General features: G+C 44.2%; 1 protein-coding gene across 2 annotated transcripts; it reads right to left on the bottom strand.

The window, feature by feature from the left end:
• Nucleotides 1-496: 496 nt before the first annotated feature.
• On the bottom strand, nt 497-13,613 carry Enc1 (ectodermal-neural cortex 1). Of its 2 annotated transcripts, XM_047557005.1 has the most exons (4): nt 13,194-13,613; nt 12,535-13,074; nt 7,190-8,997; nt 497-3,117 (listed from the first exon to the last, which is right to left on the bottom strand). In XM_047557005.1, exons 2-3 carry the CDS (start codon nt 12,624-12,626, stop codon nt 7,215-7,217), a joined length of 1,875 nt encoding a protein of 624 aa, XP_047412961.1. In that variant the 5' UTR covers nt 12,627-13,074; nt 13,194-13,613; the 3' UTR covers nt 497-3,117; nt 7,190-7,214. The 2 variants fall into 2 exon arrangements, with proteins under 2 accessions (XP_047412961.1, XP_047412962.1); XM_047557006.1 differs by lacking the exon at nt 12,535-13,074.
• Nucleotides 13,614-15,317: the final 1,704 nt, after the last annotated feature.

Genomic DNA, 15,317 nt, shown 5'->3' with positions numbered 1-15,317 from the left:
GGAAGCTGCTAAATGTGCCTAAGGAGTTGCACTTGCAACCATTTCAGAGGAAATGCACCATTTCAGAGGAAAAAATATGCACACACTTTTACTTACTTTAAATGGTTTCTAAAGGGGATGTCAGTAAAGAGAACTGAACTCCAGCTCCAGCCCCCTATCAATTTTCTATCAAAGTAAAACCCACAAGAGGAATACAAAAACCAAACTCCATCTAATATAAAGCATGCCATCTCAATATTACATAGCATGTGACTTTTTATATCCCAAGCTATGAATGACACAAAAATGAGGGCTTTTCCCTTGCTCAAAGACATGCTAATGGCCAAAAGTTTTATTTAATGCACAAGAATACTTTAACGAACACATGACAAAACAATGAGGTAAATCACATTCAGAATATTTGAAATGACCATCCTTGAGTAAATGAGAAAAGGCTCAAGTTTTCCATGCCTAATATCATATTGTATTCAAATAATGACAAGACAAGCACACACAATGAAGAGAAAATCTCTAATAATTTATTGACCTTCAGTTTCACATTGTGAAAAAAAAATAAGTTTTACAAAACCTCAAAAATGTAGTAGTAGCAAACAAGTACATATGAACACGAACATTTTACTAACTTATACAGAGTTCTGTACGTGAACCACATATTCAATAGCCAAAAGAGGGATATTATGCAGCTCTAATCACTCTTATTCAGACAGGTGTCAAGCCCAAAGAAAAGGGGCTACACAATTATACCAGAAGTGGAAGGCTGCCCTTTGTTATCCGTTTCTACAGCAACCAGCTCACAAAATGAGAAGAACCTTCTCTGTCTTATGCCAAGGTTTTTGTGTGTACTGTGCTGTGAATTGTATTTGCTTCAAAGTGTGGGACGTTTCACAGGGTGAGAATGGTCAAGTAGCGAGCACAAATGCCTACATCAATTCAAAGAGCAGGAGTCCAGAAAGTTCCCTGCAGGCTGGGGGCCCACCCTTACGGTGGCTCCCTCTGGCTCACGCACAGTAATTAATGGAGGATTCAAGGACAGGCCCCAACTTTGAAACAGCTGCAGAAAATTCTTCCTGCTTTCAGAAGCCATGCAGTGACACATACATCTCTGGACAGATTTGCATCATAAACTACGGAGCTGTAACTACTACAACATAACAACACCAACTATGCCGCCAGAGTACAATTAGACATTTGCATCGCTTAGAACACATCTAGGAACCAGACTAGCTGCTGGACAGTAATGTGATTCTTTTATTCCAACAGCTCATTTGTTTTATTTTGGTCCAACTAGAGCCCACTAATTCATGGCATGGATGGATATGTACAATTAGTCTAAAGTACTGAGGTGGAGAGAAATGTTAAGGATTTATCTGTCATCAGACAATGCAAACACACTCACGATGTAAAAGGTTGTTATCAGCCTTAAACCCTATTTCTAAAATACAGCAATGTGAGAAACATGGACCAAAGCAGACCGAGTTGCAAACTTTGGTCTTCCCCAGACACCTCTGAAGAAGCACCTACTTGAGTCTAGCACTAAGAGCTACCACAGCACATGTTTAGTAAACGAGCACTCCAACAAGCAAAGAAGGTATTCACAACTGATTCCCAACCAGCCCAGAAAACCTCTCCACAGGGTCACTGCTTACAATTCTTTGGTGTCGTGTGACCAAATGTGTCACTTTTGTATACCAAAGAGTTTTTTTTTCAACATTTACCTAAGAGTGGGCACTAACGTGTACACTGTACCAATGAGAATTTTTTTAAAGAACTTCTAGCACTTGCTAAACTGTGCAGCAAGAACAGAGAACAATGAGTCCAGATCAAGCAAATGCAGTCAGTGAATGAATTTACACTTGTGACATTTTAGGTTGTTCCCATTAACTGTGGTTACACGGCGAGGCATTCTTGTCAGGTAATAAATAGATAAATAAATAAACTTTGGACAATGTCTTTACCTGTGCCCTATATACAGAACTATTCCATAGAATTTTCCAGGATTGCAGGATATTACACAAAGAAAAAAAAAAAAAAAAAAAAAAAAAAAAAACTGCAAAGCAATTTGGTCCTTTCTGAATTTCAGCCGCTGAGACTGATGTTGGGTAAATCAGATGGGAAGGAGAAAGGCAGAAAGAAGAATCCTCCTTCATCTCATCAGCCATCAGCTTGACCATACCTCATGAAACCCCAGAAAAAGGTGGTGAGTCTAAGAAAAGTGACCTCCATGATTTCTCTACCCCTGGGATGTTTCCATCTTGTAATCCTTCCCTGTTTTGACATTTTAGAAATCCACCCCACCCCCACCCACCCTCCAGTTATACTCCAAATTGTAACTCAAAAGTTTTCATTTTTGTGCAGCAAAGCACATCCCAACAGCCACAAAATGTGCAAAACATACAACCATTCACACATCCATACACGTGAAGACAACTGGAAGCTTTGTTTCAGCATGCAGGCATCAAACAATAAATAGCTAAATCTATAACAAACTTCTTAACAGCCAAGGGAAAGTTTAAAGTCACTTATAAATAGAAAAGAACATCTACCAAACAGCTACCCACAATGTCCCCATTGTTCAGAAATGTTCCTGGGGGGAGGAACAACCCCTTCGAGATTAACGGAGAGTCCAGCGCAGCAGTCCTCATTCTTGAGCCAGCCCAGCCAGCTTCCCTCCTGGCCACGCTGGAGCTTTGAATCACCAACAGCTGCCGGTCTGGAGGCTTCAAGCTCACTCCTCAGAGAGAGGTGACAACCATTTCAAATTTTACACATAAATGGTGGAGCCCATGGAATCAAATGCTGAATGTGGTACAGCAAGGGAAAAGGTCCAGCTTTTCTCTCCCTTTGAGGGGCTGATTAATGCTGACATTAATCCACAATTACAGGACAAGGACTAGATCACAGGTTCATTCATTCATATTTAAACCATGTGCTACTTGCACTGAAAATCCCACCCCCTCCCTCACCCCTTTCCTTCATGTCCAGTTAGAGCATTGACAAAGTGCAGCGGATGTTATTCGAGTCTTGTAGCAACTTCTTTTCCTTTTGCTCTTTCTCTTCATTAAACTTGGGAGCCCCAAAGTAGAAATCTCAAATTGTCTCACCGAGTGATGGAGGGTGCTAAAATAGGAGGAAAAGAAAAAAACAAAAAGGCATGAAGGATTTGTGTGATGCCATAGATTTAAGATTTCGTTAGTAGCCGTGAAATTTTTTTTAAATTGAACTTGGGACAGAGCTGGGCAATGTTGCTTCTAAAGGTCTTAATTGCATGTTCAGTAGGAACTGTGCAAAGAGGTCAAAAGTTCTTTCCTTGAAGGTGTACATGGGTGCGCAAGTACCCATACAAGTGGCTGCCCTGATCGAAAAATGGTTGTCCGATCCAGGACCTTCAATTCTTCCATATATACATATATATTCAAATTCAAACCCATATGTTTAGTTGCTATTATAAGTTGCCATCTTGCTTCCAACAATTCATGAAATTTCTGATTAAACAAAGCCACTGTAAAGTGATCACTTGGGAGTCAGAAAGAGAAGATTCCTGGGCAAACCTTCCTTGGCCCATTTACCATAAAGGATTCCAAATTAAATTTATTCACCATATAGAAGACAGACATATTAATCCTCTTATTTAAATGCATCCTCACTATTCATTATGGCAGACATCAGTCTCTCTTCCTTTCACATGACAACATACTAGGCCTCGACAGCCCAAGGCTTGGAGTTTATTTTTGAAGTTCATTAGTCTACACTCAGAAGAAGGCAGCATAGAATGCTGGTTCTATTATGAACAGTATCTTCCAACATCAAGTGTGGATATAAACTCAAAACTACCAAAACCATGAAGTCTGCATTTTTCATAGGAGCTAGCATCTCCTCCCGCTACTTCCCTGCACATTTATTTCATACAGGGAAATTTTGCAAAAAAAAAAAAAAAAAAAAAAAAAAAAAAAAGAAAAGACTCACCCTAACTGTTCGTAAAGCACACTTCCAGACTAGTTTAGGAATCTGTATCCCTATTACTATAACTCTGAAGTACAGACAAAGGGAATTCTGGAGAGACTGCTCATTAATTGCTTTGAATCCTTCTCCTTTGCTTTTGTGTGTTCAGAAGTCTGATTCATCTGATAGTTGTTTCTTTTGGCTGTTTCCTAACAGTGATTCAAGCCTTCAAGGCATTCCTTAGACTACAGTGTCATACCCCCACCCCACCTCCTTTTAACCTGTATATTCACATTAGGCCAAAAGAATGTATCTTGTAATAATATAAAATTTCAAGACATTGCATACTAGCACAGGAAAAAAAAAAAAAAAAGAGTCTCCTCACACCCCCATCTAAAAGAGAAGAAACAAAGCAAATAGCAAATGGAAGTTCAAGTGCTGTCAGGTTGGGGCCAGGAGGCACCAAGAAAATAGAGGATAATCAAAGTAATTTCCTTTTTGTCCCTCCCACCCACTGACAAAGCAGCAGGAGACAGTTAAAACCTCCTTGGTGGATGAGCTTTTAGACTAGGGAAGGTTTTTGTTAACACTGGATTAATTCACTTAGCACCTACGTTTGGAGAGTAGAGGGATGAGGGCTTTAGCAGTTTCCGCTGATACCTACTGAGCACTTCTTGAAGTCACTCCATCCAGCTAAAATGTTTTAACACTATCTTGTGTGCAGTAAACTTCAGAAATTTAAGCCTACATTCTCCCTGTCGGAAACTGAAAGAGTGGCTTTGATCAGGCACTTTTGACACCCTGTAAAAGCAGCAAACCTGGCCCTGTCAAATTCAGTTTTTATGTGCTTGTCTTGCTGGTGGCACCAAGGGTGAAGAGGATGTTGTTTCACATATAACCCTGCACTTTATTTGCTCTGTTTTCCAGGGCCCGGAAGCATGTGATTAGGATTGGAAACCCAGGACAGAGAGAATTCAAGTGTTTGCCAACATACTCACTCTGGGCTGAAAAAGGAGGAAACAAAAACGAAGAATAAAGATCAGAAAGAGATAACAGTCAAAGAAACCTGATTTCCCACCACACACACACACAAAGAAGCTGACTCCACTGCTGGATCTCAGAGCAAGGTCTAAATTGAAAGAAAAAAGAAAACCAAATACTGAACACCTAATATCTGCCAGGCACTGGTCTAGGTATCCCTGGTCCCCCCCATTTGTCAATTCATCCAAGTCTGAACTGGAACAGATCTTGGGGAGTTATAGTCTCAACCCACTCATTTGAAAGAAAAGCAATCTTAAGGTCACGATGATCTAGAACTTAAAACTAGAACTAGAACCACATGTAGTGTTTCTTTCTACCTCAATTTCCTTACCGTGCTCTAAGGATACTCGCCAGCCTACCGATCACTCCAGCACTACCAGCGATTTTTAAAGCTCTTCTGTACAAATACAGCCGGTTACGGACTAACACCTAGTTTAGGGCTGTTAATTGATGCTTTTGCCTAGGAGGTTCTTTAAGCCTGCTTGAAGGTTGAGTCATTCATATCTCAAATGAAATAACCTGTTGCAAAGCATTTGTTTGTTCAGGATTACTGAGATGCCAGCAAGGCTACAGCCGCCAGTTTGGTGTGGGATGCTGTTAACCCAGTCGCTGCCCAGAGGAGCTCTTGGTCTGTTCCTGCTCCTTTCAAAGATTTTCATTTCAAAGAAACAATGCACTACCAGGAACCCTGCTAACTGTAAGAGGCTGGAGGAGATAACTGGCCAACTAAAAAGATAAATAAGTAAATAGAAAGATAAAATGTGAAAGTGAAGCTGATTTTAATGGTGTTCTTAAGTGAGCTAAAAGAAATGAGGAAAGAAAAAACAAGTAAGATGAAACCCCTCCTTGTTTAGCTTACAACTACCGTTAGATTACCCTGTTTCCCTTTGAAGTCCCCTTCAAAGGTACAAAACATGCTGGAGAAAACAGAGCCAAAAGTTGCCAAGTAATGAGTTAAGTTTTCCTTGTAGTTCCTCCAAATCGGTTATTTCCTTCTCTTATTATTAGTAATAAGCCCATGAATCACCAAAACAAATCAACAAGTTCCATGTGCCCTGTGCATACACATGCATAAGCCATTCCTGGGGCCAATCCTAAGAATGCTTAGCAGCAGAAGCAACCATGAGCTTTGCGAACAGAGCTGTGTGGGCCTATTAATTATTGGAGCCAAGAGAATAATATACTCTTAAGTACACAAGACAACCATTATGTACTCAGACATATGACACAGAACAAAACTTTTGTTAGCCCCAACAATAGGGTCAGCCTGACTGATTAACTCTGAAAAGATATAGTGAGAATCAGTTTAGGTAGCTGGATGTATCTGCACATCAAACATAATTGTACAATGTAGGTGCAACCTTTTACAAGGACAGACCTAGATTTCCCCCGTAAGTTAATAAATACCCTAAAGGGAGCTATACTTTGAGGGAAAAATTTAAATAAGCCAAGAAATAATTCTGGAGAGAATAAACAAGGAAAAATTTGAGAAATGCATTTTCTAAAACCCTGTTCAGTCCAGAAAGCATTTGGGGGAGTGGAATTTGATTATCAACCAAGTATCTTCTGGGATGACACTAGCATGAAGCTCAGTTTTATCAAATGGCAGTTTGTCATGATATGCAAACACCTGTGCTCTGGAGTCAGACTGCCTGGTTAATTCCTTAATCAACGCTACCACTTATTAGACCTTGGCTAATAAGCTTCTGCAGGCATCAGGTTTCCTCATCTATACAACAAGGCTAGTAATAATATCCCATAGGGTTGCTGTGAGGATCAAATGGGATGATTCATGTGAAACACAGGGCACACACTGAGGCCTCAGTAAACACTAGCTGGCATTATCAACAGAGGTCGAGTGTTCTCAACCTGGTGGAATATTAGCACCATCAGAAAACTTTCTAACAGATACTGATGCCTGGGTCCCATCTCAGACCAAATGAAACAATGTTTCTGGGATCTGCAGTTTGTGAAAAGCTCTTTAGGAGATTCTGAGGCTGTGATGACTGAGAACCACTGGCTTATGTTATAGGGAGCTGCAGCTGTGGTCAACACAGGTGTTTAAATTCTGGGGGTACAAAATCTTTCATTTTTACAGTTTTTGTAGTACTTCAGTATAGGTTACATGGATCATGTCTCACTCCACATTCTGAACTTAGACAACTAACCTAATTAAATGCATACGCCTCCAGTTAAACTGATGTCTTACCTCATGCTTCCTTAGGATGGCCTGTTTAAGAAGGCAGATGTTTCCAGGTGCTGACAAATGCAGTAGGAATCAGCGAGTATGGGACTGTGGTTATGCTGTTCCACACATCTAAAGTTGGATCATAACAGTCCAAAGTCTTGCATCGCTGAATGCCAAAGTATCCTCCAACCACGTAGAGTTTGTTTCCGGAGGCCACAGCATGGCAGCTCATGCGCTTCGCCGTCACGTCTCCCACCTTGGTCCACTGGTAAGTTTCACTATTGAATTTATAAGCAGAGCAGGCGGAGAACTCTGTATCTCCCCCCATAATAAAAATCTGGTTCCCCAGCACAGCTGCTGCTGTGTAACGCCAGGGCTGGGGACAGGTGGCCGGTACTGTCCACCTATTTTCACACTGATCATAACACTGAACCTTGGGGAGCTTGTCATGACTAACGCTGGTACCTCCGAAAGCAAACAATTTGAGTTTAGCACTCACCACGGCAGCATTGCTAACACCTTCTCGAAGTGGTGCTACCATGGTCCATTTGTTGGTTGTGGGGTCATAGTGTTCCACTTGCTTTAGAGAGACTGAGGGGGAGGCTGGGAGGCAGCCAGTTGCAGCCGTGTGACCCCCAACCACATACAGGCAGTGCTTCAGTTCAGCAGAGCCATGGCCAAACCTGGCCACCAACATAGGGGCAGCTTTGGACCATTCCTCATGCAAGGTATCATAAACCCAGACATCTTTTGAGACTCCATTTTCAGACCCCCGCCCTCCAGTAATGTACACTTTGCAGCCAATTGCACATGCACTGAACTCTTTTCTCGGGCTGGGAATGTCAGCCTTGGGAATGATTTCTTTGGCCTTCTGATCTACCAGATACAGTTTGTCACACATGAAAGTCTGTCCTCCCAGGAGGAAAAGGGCATGGCCAGTTTTTCGAGGGCGGGCACAGAGGCTGGTCACCACACCATCATTCTGCAGGATTTTCAGTTTGCACCTGATGGCCTCTTCCACGATCTCCTTACTCTTCCTCTGCTTGGTGATGAGTTCCTCCATGGCTACGTTCTCCATGAGGTAGATGGCTGGCAGGAGTGCCAGCCTCACGGTCTGCAGCAGCTCTGGGAGGTAGCAATAGCGCTTTTTCAGGTCATAACTGATCCAGTTAATTGCAGACTCATATACAAGCCTTTCATCTTCAGTCTCAAGCTCTTCGCTGGACAGGAGCTGTACTACCATGTCCTGGGGCAGCTGAAGGAAATCTTCGTTCTTCCTGATGGTCTGGAAGTTGCTGAGACACATTCTCCAGGATAGTTCATACAGCTTGGTGCACTGGTGTGCATCGGACAGAAGCAGCATGCCCAGGCAGTTGGTGGGATGCAGGTTCTTTTCCAGGAATTCAGCACATGCATCCCGGATGTCTTGGAACTCCAGCATGTCGCCAGCTTCCAAGAGCGATTCTGCATTTTCTTCGTTGATGATTACCCGGGAGGAGTATGCATAGTCAAGAAGCAGCTCCAAGACTTCTGGGTGGATGGAATTGTCAAAGTTAACCTCACTATCTTGGCTCTCTTTCAGGCCACCACTGAACATGGCCTCAAAGTAGCGACTACATGCAGCCAGCACTGCCCGGTGACAAGGGAAGGTCCTGTTTCCCGCATGCAGAAGGACATCGGTAAAGAGACGCTGCTGACGTAAAAGGTTCAGGTGAGTGAGGACACTGTCAGCATAGGAAGACTTATGAAACAGATAGATGTTAATGGAGCCGCTGCTGGCCCTAGACTTGCGGTTCTCATGCACGCTGACTGACATTTTGTTTCCACTCCTAAAAAAACAAAACAAAATCATTGAACAAGATGCTCCTGATGTTCCCAGCAGCAAACCAAAAGCAACAGTTGTTTTGGACAAAGAAAACAACACTTTGTTGTTAACCCTGCTGCTGTTCTGAATAAAGATACGGTCATTCCAGAACAAGGTCAGAGACAACTAACTACCTGGAAAGAAAGGAATTTACTGTCATACTGTTGAGCTGTTCAAACTATACACTGTTTAAAAAAAAAAAAATTCACTGTCTACAAGCAGGTTCATCTTGGAAAACCTGATCGCCAACTTCCAGGATATTGAAGTCCTTGAGAATATAAGACAGCAAGGCCAAGAGGAGCAGGTCTCACTCACAGCTCCTGTGCCAGTCCAGCTGATTCACTGAAGGCCACTTAAAATGCCAAGCCTCCTGCTCTCATAACACCAGGACAGGCACCTGCTGTAATGCCCAATGCAACGTAAAACCATGTGTTAAAAGAAAAAAAAAAAAAAGCCTACTAATTAATTCCATTAAGAATTCCTTTGGTAATGGGGCTGGGTTGTGGCTCGGTGGTAGAGCACTTGCATAGCATGTGTGAGGCACTGGGTTCGATTCTCAGCACCCTATATAAATATATGAATAAAATAAAGGTCTATAAACATCTAAAAAAATTTTTTTTTTTAATTTTCTTTGGTAAGAGTAATGAAAAGTTATGCTCCATTTGTGTACAATGTGTCAAAATGTATTCTACTGTCATGTATAACCAATCAGAACAAATTAAAAAATTGAAAAAAATAAATTTAAATGCAGCATGGCACGGTGGCACACACAGCGACTCAGGAGGTTGAAGCAGGAGTGCATGTCTGAGGCCAGCCTCAGCATCTTAATAAGGCCCTCGGTAAATTAGCAAGACCCTGTCTCAAAGTAAAAATATAAAATAAAATAAAAGAAGCACCCTTGGGTTCAATCCTCAATACAAAAATTAAAAAAAAAAAATACAATTTAATTTAATGTTAAAAATTCAGTTCCTCCATTGCCCTAGATACATTAAAAAAAATTTTTTTTTAATATGGAAAGAAAACAAAGAATTCCTTTAGTAAGACTCAAACTCCACACACAATAAATACCCAACTTCTACAATTTAAATGTTAACAGATGCTGGGCATGTAGCTGAATGATAGAGCACTTGCCTAACATGTGGAGGCCCCAGGTTCAATTCCTAGTATTACAAAAATAAACAAATAATAATATATTTCTAGCCAGACAGCTCTAATGCTACAGAGAGTCTAAATATACCAACATACACAACCACATATTGATCAACAAGCTTTAGTGAAAGCACAGAATGGATTCCGGCCACAATTATCACCCATATTTTATGCTCTGGGCAGTTTCCAAAATGAGGATTTGTTGCATAAAAGAAAGAATATCTTGAGCAGTATTTACTCCTGCTGTTTTTCTGTTCTTCCTACTCTCTAACAATTCTTGGAAAACCAGTGGAAAGAACAAAGGATGCATCCACCCCTTCTTTTGATTTAACAGTGCATCACCAGGACTGTTCTCATGTACCTGCAAATGCTGGCACCTTCATATAGGCAGTTCAAAATGCATATACCACTTTATTTAAATTTAAACAAAAATACACAGGTGTGTGTGCACGAGTCTGCATGAGTGTGCACATACGCCATCAAGTGGATGTGTATTTTGCCAGCCCTTGTTAATATAGGACGATCCTAGAATTTATTTGCTGACTAAAGTGCTTTCCTAGGTATCTACATTTAAATTACTGTAGAATCTAATGATGTCTTTTGACTTTCTGCCTTATGAAAAGTATTGCATAAAGATATGAAAAATTCCTAATATCCATCTTTGAGAATTGAATTGTACCCCACCTTGTGTCTTTTTAAAATATTTTGTTGTTGATGCACATGATATCTTTATTTATTTTTATGTAGTGCTGAGAATTGAACCCAGTGCCTCACACATGCTAAACAAGTGCTCTGCCACTGAGCCAACAACCCCAACCCCCACACCTTGTGTTTTTTACACTACCTCTCTGTTACTTCAAAGGAATAAAGCCCTTTAAGAACCTGCCTGTCCAAGGATTCCTGAGGAAGTTGTTTATCCCCAGAGGGTAAACTGCATGGCTGGTTACAGTATCTCTTCCAAACAGAACAGCCAGTCCTTACAGCAGAGCTGAAGCCCCTCTGCTTTTCCTTCAACCACTCAGATATTTGTTTTTTAATTTATATTCCAGGAATTGTTAACAAATACACATTTAATGAATGACTTACCAGATTCATGGGCTAGAATACTTAACTGCTCTTTCACAACCAGCTGCGAGATGGCACAGAAAACAACAAAGGCAGGTGCCAGTATGGCTTTGACACTCAGACCACATATTATTAGGTGATGTAACTTGTTTGCCCTAGTATTTGGAATGTTACCTTTCCTTATAAGTAAACATGGCTTAGTGGAAGAAAGTAAGTAACAAAGTCCTAGAACTCCAGTGTTAGGAAGACTTTATAAAGCACCAAGAAATGACTTAGGATATGAAAAATGGCGAGCAGCCAAGCATCACTCCAACCTCAAGTTAAGCCTTTACCTCCTAGACCGTTTTTCACCAATGCCCAGGGCTCTGGAGAGCCTCTGTGAATGTCCCAGGTTTCTGAAGTGTTCAGACATGTCTGAACCCAACCTTCAAAAGATCATCTAAATACTCCTATGAAGCTGCTTCCTCTCAAGCAGCGTGAAGGCAACTGTGACAGAAGAACCAGACTCCTTGTAACCAGGCACACAGCATCCAAGGGCTTGCACACTGAGTTGGGAATACTGCTGGGCCCAGACTTCAGTGTCCATGAACATGACACTGGGGTGGTGTAAAACATTTCACAACCAGGCATACACTTAAGAAAACAGTTTGTCTAGAAGACCTTAGGATACAGGATGTGCACCTCTTTGCATCCTGTGTTTATGCTGCTGTATGTTGGCCCAGAAAGCCAGGCGGAAAAGCCTACCCTGTCATCTTGGATACCATCCAATTGAAAAAGCATGTCACTGTCAAAATATAACATTCTTGCAGCAATGTATGATTGAAATAAAAGGTACACTTTAAGACTCAAGGGAAACCATTTCCTTTCTGGTTTAGAATTATTCAAACATCAAAATATCAGCAGAAATCATTTATACAGTCACTAAACACACCTTCAACCTGAAATGAATCATTCTTCCGGCACTTTTTAAGCCCCCAGAGACATAATATTTGCATGCCAAGGAACTGGCCAAGAAAATGCACGCATATACTTAACCTACAAAGAACATCTACATCTACAAAGAACACAGAGAAAAGGGCTGCTATTACTGTGAACATCAAAAGGGTTTCCAGTTACAATAACTTCAGTTCCCTTAATGCTCCTTACACAGGAGCTCTGCCTCCAATACTTAGCCCCACTCTTGTTTCTCCAGGTTTAAAACTGATCTCAAACCTATCAAAGCAGAAACGAGGCAGATGTTCTCAAGCTTTCACATTATTGATAACAATGGAACATTACAAAAACTTACTTAACAAAAATAGTTGTTTTGCCATATAATCCCCTATAACAGTTGCCACGCTGTTTAACACGCTGGCCGTGCCTGTGAGGACGACACCACATATCATGTCGAACAAGGTCAACGTTTCATATCCACTCCTCCCACCAATTCCTATCCCTTGAAAATAATGTTACACTAAAAGCCAAACGCTTGCATGAGAAATAAATAAATAAATAAAAAACAGATTTTCAGAAACCAGTTTTCATTCATTTCCCACAGACGTTTGGACGCAGTGAAGTGCCTGGAGGAGGAGTGTCTGAGCGTGGCCCCAATTCTCCGCTGAGCCGGGTAGCATGCAACGTGGGCCAATGACCCCACGCTCTGAGCCCTTGAAGGCTGCTGGGAGCCAAGCTGACTGCATGCGCGACTCGGCTCGGATCCTCCCGCGGCTTGCCCGGGCGTTACGCGGCGTAGGGCAGGTCGGCCTCTCCAGAGAAGTCCAGCTCCGCTTCCAGTGCTGGGGCAGGGGCGGGCACCCGGGTTCCGCCCTGAGAGCAGCTCCCCACCGGCCTAAATGAGAGATCAGGGCGGCCCGGCGACGCTCACCTCACCGAACGCACCCCCGCAGCCCCAGCGGCCACTGAAACCCACTCGCTAGCAACAGGTCTGGGGCAGTGGGGGAAACTTACAGCAGTGGCGCCTGGCCTCCGCGAACAACCGACTGGGTTTCTGCCTCGGTCTCGGGGGTGGAGGCGACGAAGCGGGCGTCTCAGTCCCGGGAAGCAGTGGCGACAGCCCGGGTGAAAGGAGCGCGCATGGGGCGCCGGCCGGAGAGGGGACCGCGCCTGGAGCACAGGCTCGAGGGGCCGGCTATCGCTGGCGGTTCACCTTGGTCTCACGGTCTCCACGCCGTGGACCGTGCGCGCGGAACCCCCGGAGCGTCTCCCCGAGCGCGTCTCGGGAGGGGAGAGCGAGCCTGCGGCTGCAGGCGCCGCGGAAGAAGGCGGGCTGTGGACTCCGGGGGAGGGAGCTAGGAAGCGCTGTGAGCGCCGGCAGCCGCCTGGCGTCTGGAGCCGGTCTCCGCAGCGCCACCGCCACGCCACCTCTACTCTGGCTGCCAGAGCAGTCTGCGCCCAGCAGCCGAGCGCCGGGCTATAAGAGGCGCGGCGGGGAGGGGAGGGGGCGCGTATGCAAAGAGACTGACACCGAGGGAGGGAGGAAGCGCAGTAGCGCAGCCGGAGGAGAAGAGGGAGGAGGTTGGGAAGGAGGAGGAGAGGAGCTGGTGAAGAGCGTGTTGGGGGAGTTAATCGGTAGAGGAAGCGGGGGAGGGGTGCAGAGAGTGCAGTGAGACAAAGCGGGCGGACGATCTCAGCCACTGGCAGCTGCAGCCCTTGGGGACAGCGAGTAAAATAAGTTTTCCCGGGTCGAAGTGTCTACGTCTCTCTGGGCCAGCCTAATTTATGGCTAGCCCCGGAGCTGAGGGACCCATGGCAGCAGAGCGCCGCCCGGGGCTGTGCGCTCCGTGGCTCCAAAGCCCACGAGATGCTCAAAAAAGGGTGGCCAGGGGCGAGCTAGGTGTCCACGGCACGCGCTCTGGGGGCGCACAGCCGGTGCGCTGGGTTAGACTCCCGAGGAGCGGTCAGTGCAAGGGAAGGGGCACAAATAAGAACACTGGGGACACTACAGGTAGGGCAAGACGGATCGTAAGGTTTCTCGCTGGCAAGGGGCCAGCTAGACTCGAGACTCAGGAGTTTAGCCTGTGTTCTTCCTCCCCGTCCCGGACGGGTGGAGTCCTCGGCCGGACTCTGCCTGATACCCGGCAGGAGCAGCAACTCCTAGTGCTGTCCGACCGGCGCGCACCACGTGCTTCGCAACCAATCGCCAAGGCCGCTTGATTCAAAGCGAACTCAAAAGAAGCGGCCACGCCGCCTTTCTCCATAGCGATAAAGTCTCAATCACTCGCTCAGACTTGGCCCTTCCAGGTTTTGTTGTTGTTGTTTGAGTTTTTTAATGGCGGTGTTTGTAGGTCAGTAAAGAAATGGCCCAGCTGACACACACGTTTAATATCCTGAGGGGCAGGCAGAAAGGAAGACCGTTCGAAAAATAATCTCGCTGGCGATCTGTATTCATGAATCCCATTTCTCACCTTTGCACAAAGTGCTTGTCTTTACTGTGGGAGCTGAAACGTTTGTTTGTTTTTTATTTGTGATAAAGCCTGTCACCTGTATGGACTACCAGTCCCGCCCATTCTTTTACAGGTGAGAAAACTGAGGTCCTGGGAGATGTGAATTGCCTGACTCCAGGTCATGCAACCACTTAGCAGTGGCCCAGCCCTGCAGTTCCAGGGTGAGGGCTCCACCGCTGAGTTTACTCTGTCCTTCCATCACCCCCAGGCTTTGCCCCCAGTTTTCTTTAAGATACTAGGCACAGAAATGGTTTAAACTAGCTAAGGAGGCTCTAGTGTTTCCAGAGACAACAAACTGCTGAAACCAAGACTCCCAGTTCTTTTTTTTTTTCTTTTTTTTCCCCCCAGTTCCACTTATCTTCCTTCCCTCCTGGTAATTCGTGCTGAGAAATGTCCCAAGGTCCCTCCTTGCAAACAAAGAAAGACAGTGCCCTCTGAAGTCCTTTGTTAGCATTGACTCATCTCACTAGGAGCCTTTAAGAATCTGCTTCCTATTTTAATTTTTAATGCCTGCCGAGTGTTGGCTAAAAGCTGCTTAACAAAGCCAGAAAGGTGATTCCTTCAAGGTAGGAACTAGGTGCAGAGGGTCTGGGAGAGTAGAGGTGAAGAAAGGAGTACCAGCAGGCAG

The sequence above is a fragment of the Sciurus carolinensis genome, chromosome 6, assembly GCF_902686445.1.
Source record: "Sciurus carolinensis chromosome 6, mSciCar1.2, whole genome shotgun sequence".
In the NCBI taxonomy this organism is placed as follows: Eukaryota; Metazoa; Chordata; class Mammalia; order Rodentia; family Sciuridae; genus Sciurus; species Sciurus carolinensis.
Note: the sequence above shows the minus strand (reverse complement) of the source record. Positions and strands in the feature narration are given on the sequence as shown.